This window comes from Phaethon aethereus (genome assembly GCF_964289735.1).
Source record: "Phaethon aethereus genome assembly, chromosome: 8".
Taxonomy (NCBI): Eukaryota; Metazoa; Chordata; class Aves; order Phaethontiformes; family Phaethontidae; genus Phaethon; species Phaethon aethereus.
The window spans coordinates 4,115,525-4,124,053 of NC_138584.1; the positions used below are offsets into that span (position 1 = coordinate 4,115,525).

Here is an 8,529-nt window from a genome sequence, read left to right on the forward strand (position 1 = left end):
AAACAAAACATTTTTATATGTTGGTCATTAGTCAGCAGATCTGACTCTGCAAATTTATATATATATCTCTCTATATATACAAACACATACAGAGAGCAGATCTCTCATGTGAAAAGGTGCCATTTTTTTTTTCTAAAACAGAGTCCCTTTCCAAACTAGAACAGCACTTTAAGTAGGTTCCTCTTAAAAAAAAAATAAAAAGAAAAAAAAAAAGAAAAAACCCCACCCTTTACTGAAGAAATGCACTTTAAATCCTAAGACGAGTATGGCTGTTGCTGGCTTTTGACACAGCTGTACAGGTAGGCAGCTTCTTGTCAGCCAGAGCCCAGGAGGGAGCCACGTTGCCAGACCCTCGGCTGCCATCGGCAGCCCGAAAACTACCGCAGCTCTACCTCCCGCTCCCACAGCCCTCCCGGCCTGGCGCTGCCCCTGCCGACACGACAGACAGGACTTCCCACCGCAACCGCGAACCTGGTTGCCGCTCAGCCGTGCTGTAGCACTAACGGGACCGGCGCGCGTCGGCCTGTTAGAATACTTTTGTAATCGGTCAAGAAAAACCCACCCTTGCCTGTAAAGAATATTTAAACCCTGTTTGTAATAGGTCAGGACTTACACCCAGTTACGACACAGCAGATGGCCCACCCGCATGCACAGGGCTGAGCCAAGTTGAACGAGCAAAGCCCAGATGAAGTTGTTACTGGGGTTGTGGGGGTTTTTCCATAATGTGGATATGGAGCCCTAGGCAGTTCAGTATTTTAATATTTCTTTTTTTTTTTTTTCTTTAATTCAAGTTTGTCTGTCCCACATTGATTCTGCTCTGAGCTGGTTTGCAGAGTAACCATTTGTAAGAAAAATTGTGCTGTCACCTTCAACCGTTGACCTACAAATTACACTTTTTAGGACAGGTGTCCTAATACTCAAGACTTACTTTCACAGTTAAGAAATTTCCTGCTGTACTAATTATTCTCTTTTTATTATTATTGTTAATTTTATTTTTGGTTGCAATTCTTATTTTAAGGAAAAAAAAAAAGAAGTCAGTGTTCACACTAGTCTGCAGTAGGTTGAAGCATGAGCCTGCTGTGTGTAACTTGTGGATAGCCGACTGTTCTTAAATGATTTTACAAGCTGTGCCCAAGCTGGTCCTCCACTATCGCTCTCCTTTTCCTCTTCCAGTGGCCGATGGCATACAGGGATGGCCGGTGCTGCTGGAAGCGGGACAGGCGAGGGTGGTAAGGGAACCGGCATTGGGGGAAGGGGAGAAAAAAAAAAACCAAGGTAGAGGGGACTGTACAATTGCATTGAAAGCAGTTTAGCAAAAAGCGCTCTCGTTGGACAGCTTTAAGAACAATGTGAATGAAAAAACTTATAGCAACTTGGGTAGGAATCTTTGAAAATTCTATAAACGTATACTTGAAATTCTGTTTGTATTAAAAAAACAAATCGCATTTTCTTCTTTCTTTTAACACTGTGTAAAAGAACATTATGCATGTGAGTGGTTTGAGAATTAAATGGTTTAATACTCAGATCCTCGTCTGTGTCTTGTAGCTGACTGGTCTGATCTGGCCCCGATTTTCTCTTTGCTGCCCACCTCGAATCAGCCGTGGTGCAAGAGCCTGGTCCCTGCTTTCCGCAGCTCCGTCCTGCCCTAAGCTCAGCGACGCGGGAGCAGCTGGGCTCTGCCAGGCTGCTCCTCCTGGCATCTTAGATGACTCCTGTCCTTTTTAATGCTCTTTGTCTCATCACTTCTGCAGGCTGAGCCCTTTTTGGTCTCGCGGGGTGGAGAAAGCTCCGTGCTCTCGCTGCCGGCCAAGCGCCCGGTTCCTGTTGCGGCAAGAGGGCTCTCGCGGCCGCGGATGGCGGGTGGAGCAGCACTTCGGTGCGGTGCCGTGCTAGGGAGCCCCAGGCCTCGCCTCCGCCCTGCTCTTCCACCAGCCTCCGTAGCCCAGGGCACGAGCGCAAAGGCAGAGGGTGCCGGAGGAGATGTGCCTTCCTGGGGCTGCGCAGTGAGGTAGCAAGCAGAAGATAGGATCCAGCAAGGAAAGACAGAGCTTGCGAGGGCCTGAGTAGGGCAGGGAGAGGAAGAGTTGTTTTCTGAACCCTTAGTGATATCCAAAATGCTCCCCCTTTTTTTCCAGGACCCCACACAGCTGCTTTCGGAGGTGTTGCTCTAGGCAAGCATGTCAGCACAAAAAGGTTAAGTGCTTCACAGGTCTCACGTGTGTGTGTAGGGGACCGATTGCCACAGCCCCGTGATACAACAGAGGAGGTGACACTGTGTCCAAACCACACACCGCTGGCGGCAAACACAGCTTCCTCCTGGAGAACAGGAGAGGGGGCTACAGAACCTTCCAGAACTACAGCGACGTTCCCAGACATCCACAGAGATGCACCAAACGTCGTGTCATACCAGCCCTTCCACAGATCAGCACATCTAAGTTAACTCCCTCATTGCTTGGCTTGCTGCGGCGATTCCTGCTGAGAGGAAGGTTTATAAAGGCAAATCTTTCACTGCTTCTACAAAATCCGGAGCACGCTGCACGCAGGGGAGTGACAGCTATGGTTGTTTCAGCAGCTGTCTGCAACGGGCACCTGACAGGACAGGACTCCCTGCCCTTTTTGTTTGAACAGCTGCCCCAAATGCAGAAATCTTGGAGGAAAGCTCCCCGCATTTGCTTTGGTATCTTGAAGACAACCCTGTCAGAGGTCCTACAGCAGTATGGCCACCTTGCGTGGGCCAGAGGTCAGATGACAGACCTGGCATAGCAGCAGGCCAGGACCCCTCAAGCTCTAGGAGTAAACTTGCAGGTGAATTAACAGATTTTTAACAGCATTACGGATATCGGTTACCTTACCTGGGCATTGTCGTGGTTCACTGACACCCCGGCTCCGGTAACCTTTAGCAAGGAGCTAGTTTAAAGCTTGCTACTCAAGATGACAGATTCACAACCTTGGCTACGCGAGGCTTTCACTAGTGACCGCTCGGCGCTTGGACACGTCAGACACGCTGGTAGGGCTCCGGCGCTTGGCAGCTCTGACACCTACCAGCTGTTCCACGCAGAGCTGCGTAAAGAAGTTTCTTGGCCCAGCCAGCAACATGCCATTTGGCTGCTGCTGTTCCACCAACCGCTCCAGTACGGGGCTGCTCTGCTGGGACTGGGGCATTTGTTGAAAAAGGAAAGTTTGAATAAGTCTAGGAAACGCCTTAGTGAAAACTGTCCATTCAGAGATCAGGTTGTTACATACAGATCTATAGGTTTTTAATGTACCAGGGGATCAGAGTTACAGTTTGAGGACTGAAAGGGAGGAGGGTTGGATGTAAGACTGACAGCAACGCTGGACCAATGTTTAGGTGCCACAGAAATGCTGGTGCTGGAAAAATTCAGCTTCCCTTTGAATGAAGGCTGGAGCAGGTAAGGTGCCCTCTGAGCCCCCTCACCTGACACAGCAGCCCAGCTGGATACAGTCCCTCCCCGCCAAACAGTAAGACCAACCACCCCAGGAGCAGCCCAGGCTTTGTGGCAATACCCTCCTGCCCCTTCTCCAGAAGCAGAGGAGGGAGAAGCGAGGCCCTGGCAGCCTCTTTAGGAGCAAGGATCAGCTATTCTGCCCATGAAGATAATGGTGTTGAGGGCGGCTTCCCGGATGAAAAGCAGGAAGGGCCTGTTGGCGTTGAAGATTATTCTGTTCATGGGGAAGGAACGGCCGGAGACGGTGACAGCTGTAGCAGCTGATGCCTCACTGCCTTCTTCATTCACCTGCCAACCAAAAGAGGAGATGGGATTAAAAGACGGGCATTATGCAGCGTGTAGAGGGCTCGACCTCCTTCCCTGCGGGAGGCGAGTGCCAAGCTCCCACTTCCCCCTAAAGCCCCCACTTCCTCCTAAAGCCCCAGATTGCTGAGGAAGTCAACACCATGCATTCAGAGCTATTTTTTTTTTTCTGTTTATGCTTCACGGTTTTTAAAAAAGAGAGGAAAACACCTCCTGGGACAAAACAAGGCTTACCTCAAGGAAGGCCTTGTGGAAAGCCTCGGATACGTACAGGTCTGTACGGCCCTCCGCAATGATACCTAAAACCCAGAATAACAAAACGGAGAAAGTTAAAACTATGTTTTTAGACAACAGCTCAAGAGAGCTCCTTCACGGTCTGTGTTCAAGCAGAAGGCACATCTGCACTAAGACAAGAATATCCTCCTCCAGATGCAATTGACTGCTTAACTTCTACACCCTCAGTGCAGAGCAGGGCCGTGTGTCCATGATGGGACTGAGTGCAGAGTCCATCGTTGACTGCAGCAACATCTAAATATTTTCATGTTCTTGTTCCTCACATGCTGCTGGACGTACTGCCCTGGCGCCTCTGGAGGAAGGGTTCCCCCCCGACCTCCACCCTGCACCACCCTGTCTCCACATCCGACCTGGGAGCCTGGCATTTTCTGGACTGAAGAGATCTTCCAGCCCCATTTTTCTCAGCTTTTCCTTCACACTGAAGCTGTCCTCGACACGGAAGCGAGGGAGGTAGACAAAGAGGGAGACCTCCCTCATGGAGTCTATCCAGTCCTGCAGCTTCTCTGATGTCAGGTCTCGCTCCACCTCCACCAAGGGCGTCCCAGCATTGGGCAGGACCAGCACCATCGTGATATCGTCCCCTTTGTAAGGCAGCTCCAGCACCTGGACTTTGTCCTGGAGGATGGACACATGGTGGAATTTGGACTCTTGGTACATAATTGGGACTTTGCAGGTCTCACCATTAGCTTTATGAAATAAATCCAGTTTTGTGTTTGGATCTGGGAACTGTGATTTCCAGTGCCCCTAAAAGGGAGAGGGAGAGGACAGAGACAAACATGAGCACCGTGTTTTCCCCCAGGGAAAAGCGCTGCTCCCCCAGTTTTGGTAGCCATACCTTAAAATAAATGGTGTTGACCAGGACCAAGACAGTGAGATCATCAATACCTCTTTCTGGGATCACTTCTGTAATGCGTTTCTCTGTCTTATTAGCCACCCACTCATTAATGATCTTCCTGGAAAGTTCTGGTTTCTCCTGAAGGGAGAGACCCAAAAAAGGTTAAATCAAGGGTTTTAAAACCCTTGGTGTTTAAACACCTCTTTGTATCCCTTCCGCAGGAGACAGATTAACAGGGTGTGTGCTCGGGGAGGATGCTGCTCCCAGCATAGTGCTGCAGCATTTAGAGATTGGAAGCTGGGAAGTGACTGTGGTTAAGGCAAGCTCAAGACAGCAGCTGCCTCTCCTACTCCCTCTTGCCTTCACTGATGTCCCACACGCCCAGAGCACAGCACTCCCTGTGGGCAAAAGATGGGGACACAGCAAAAGCAGAAGGACGGTGGGAGGAAGAGAACCAAGCACAGAGAAATCCCGAGCAGTTCAAACTCACTTTGAAGTTCAAGGGCCAGAGTTTTGCTCCATAAACTATTTCACTGATGTTCTGGTAAGTCTCATTAAAGATCAAAGATTTCTCCCCAAAGAGGCGGTTGGCTGATACGAGCTCAGAGGATTTATTTGCTTTCTTGTAAAGCCGACAGTTCAGCTTGGCAAAGAAGAAGTGGATCTGATCAGAAGTCTTCTCTGAAATGGTGTCAAATCGAAAGACCTGGAGGAGCCAAACAGTGAGAAGGAATCCATGAGCAGGTTCCTGTGCTCCCACGGCTCCCGGGCCCCGCAGGAAGTGGCGATACAGCCTTTGCCCACCGCTCAACAGCCTAAATCATGGAGCAAAGAAATTTGCGGGCCCTCAGAGCTTCACTCTTCATGTTTAATTGGTGACTCAAATCTACTTAAAAGCAACACATCACCCTCACCAAAACGAGACCCTGTTTTGGAGTCTAAAATGCAGGATTAAACGCTGCTCAGCATGCAGAGGTCCTGCTCCTCTTCCTAACCCTGGCTTCCTTGCTCTCCATACTCTGCCTTTGGCCCCAGCTTCTGACTGCCTTTGACCCAACGTCTTAGCCACTCTGGCTCACTGAAGTTCCTTCCCTCGAGCTACGGGCAGGTCGCCTGCCTGGATCTGCCTCTTGCTCTGCCTCTGTTCCCCACCCACTTTTCCTTGTGGGGAAGTGTCAGGGGAAGAGGCATCATTTTGTACCTGTCTATCTCAAGTGTGGGCACGACTTAGCTAGAACCTCTAGGTGGTTGTGCAGAAGACACACTAAGGTCTCGGAGATGTTTTTCTCTGTGTACTCTGACCCCCGTCAGGGAACAGGTTCTAAGTTGGCACATGAACCACGAGGCTTTCCCTACTGCTGTTAAAATTCACATAGTTGATGCACAGTGTTCACAACCCCCCTACCACACCCCAGCAAGAGCCTGACACGAGATGAGCATCGCACCGATGGGGCCTGGGAGCAGCTCCCGCGTCAGCGCAGGTCGCAGGAGGACTCACAAGCTAAACCCCGCTATGACAATGCCAAAGGCCGCTCTTTCCTTCCCAGGAGCGATTTTCATCGCTGTTGAGTAATTCAGGTACATCTTATTTACTTTTGCAGAGAACAGGAATACGTAGCAATCATTCTGAGGGTAGATTGCCACAGCACAGTGAATTTTTTCTGATCTGACAGTTATGATTTGGCTACTGCTGTCCAACCTCAGGTCTTTAAGGCACAGAAAATCCCACAGCACGTTGCTCCACATGAACATCCAGGATCTCTGGCACCATTTCCTATGGGGCAGAGGGGGTGTTACTGGCCCTTTCGCAGGGAAAAGGGGGGATTAGGAGTGCAGCTCTGCATCCTGGGGCGCTCAGTGAGAGAAGGGTCCCCTTCCAGCAGAAAGGGCTCCCCAGAGAGGAAGGACATGAGTGAAGATTTTGGAGATGTGGTTCACTGCTCTGCCCAGACTGCATGGGTGATGGCAGTGACCCCAACATTAATTACTCTAAGGGCAGGATCCGTGAGGACAGCAGCAGTCGGGGACAAGCAGAGCAGTTCAATTCACACCTCCTTGTTGCAGGGAGAAAGGCTCCTCTGGGCTGTAGTCTCCCATCTGCAAGGAGAGGAGGGACAGCTAGAAGGAAAGGCTCCCGTGCTTGGGAAGCTCAGGCCCTCACTGTGCTGCTGAAAGACTGTCTAACACAAGCAAACAGAAGCTATTTATTCCTGGCTGAGCACTCAGACTGCTCTGACACGTACTACAGTGAGGCCCTCAAGGAGGAACTGATTCCTGCAGGACAGCAGAGACTTGTAAGCCAGGTGGACTGCAGGGTTCCTTATTTTTGTCCCAGGAGAAAGAGAGAATGTGAAAAAGAGCCTCTCCCAATGGAATTTGCTATCTTGGCTTTTCCTGCTTTTTGCCTAAGAAAAGGCTTAGCTACATGCGCTTGCCCAGTCTTGTGAGAAACGAACTGTTCCCACTCCATTCCCTCATCTCCCAAACGGCCTTCCTTTCCTCCAGATGAAACCTAACCTCTCAAACCCACAAAATTCACCCGGAATGCTGGATCCAAACGGAGTCAGAGGAAGGAGCTGGGATCTAAACAAATGCAGAGACAAGCAGCCTGGTATGTTCTTCCCAAGCCAGGGAGCCATCCTGACCCAGAGAGCCCTTTAGCAGTGGTTGGCCACTATCACCTTTGTTGTCTTTCAGACCCTGGTGACAGCTACAGGAAAAGGCTGAGGAAATGCCACCGACCTCCATGAGCTGCTGGAGGGTGCTACCACAAGCTCCGAGCTTGGTCATGGCAAAGGCTGTAGAAATGCTGAGGGGCGACATGAAGATGTTTTCCCCATTGTCCTTGGAGTCAGCCAGGTACTTGTAGAAGACAACAGCAAAGCGCGAGTTGGCCTTCGACAGCTCCCAGACCCGGGGGTTAGTAGACTCTGGGAGCTTGTCCTTCCCTGGCTCTTGCGCCTCGCCTTCCTGGAGCTTCTTCTCAGGGTTGCGATAGATGCAGATGGGATTCACCGGGATATCGCGTGGCTTCGCAGTGCAAATGTCTTCCACGACGTAGTGCTCAGGGGCAGCCAGACCCCAGATGCTGAAGAGGCACACCACAAGAAGATGCATTGTCCTGGAACTGGAAAGAGAGAGTTTATACACACTCGGCCACCCAAAACACCCACGCTGCCGCTGTAGCCCGCAGGCCCCTCTTCAGCCAACATCAGAGTGGCAGGAGCCCCATGGTCCTCTCCAGTCATCCTTTTGTCCCATAGCTGCAGGCGAAACCAGGAGGACGGACAGACACCACCAGCAGGACAAGCACACACTGCCTTTAGAAACAATACACTGAAAACGCTGCTTTCCTCAAGCCCTCTGGGTGCCCTCTTTTTTAAGCAACGGGCTCAGCCCTGACAATTTTGTACAAAAACGTATGGTTTGAACTTCTGAGCCCACCGGCCAGCTGAGGTGGCTACTATGAAAGGACCCTGCCCATGCACCATTTCCCCAAGCCTGCCTGCGACAGGAGCCAGCACAGAGCCACCGAAGCCACGCGGCTGCCCCGACCTGCAGTGCGGGTGCATTTATGCTTCCCTAGAGATCCTACCCATCTTCCTCAAGGGGAGAACACCAGGGTACACC

General features: G+C 50.8%; 1 protein-coding gene across 1 annotated transcript; it reads right to left on the bottom strand.

Moving 5' to 3' along the window:
* Positions 1 to 3,581: 3,581 nt before the first annotated feature.
* SERPINC1 (serpin family C member 1) lies at positions 3,582 to 8,016 on the bottom strand (the record flags this gene model as incomplete). The annotated part of the gene is made up of 6 exons (XM_082003190.1): positions 3,582 to 3,755; positions 4,005 to 4,069; positions 4,415 to 4,808; positions 4,900 to 5,037; positions 5,390 to 5,605; positions 7,642 to 8,016. The coding sequence occupies 6 exons, from the start codon at positions 8,014 to 8,016 to the stop codon at positions 3,582 to 3,584; spliced, it is 1,362 nt and encodes a 453-aa protein (XP_081859316.1).
* Positions 8,017 to 8,529: the final 513 nt, after the last annotated feature.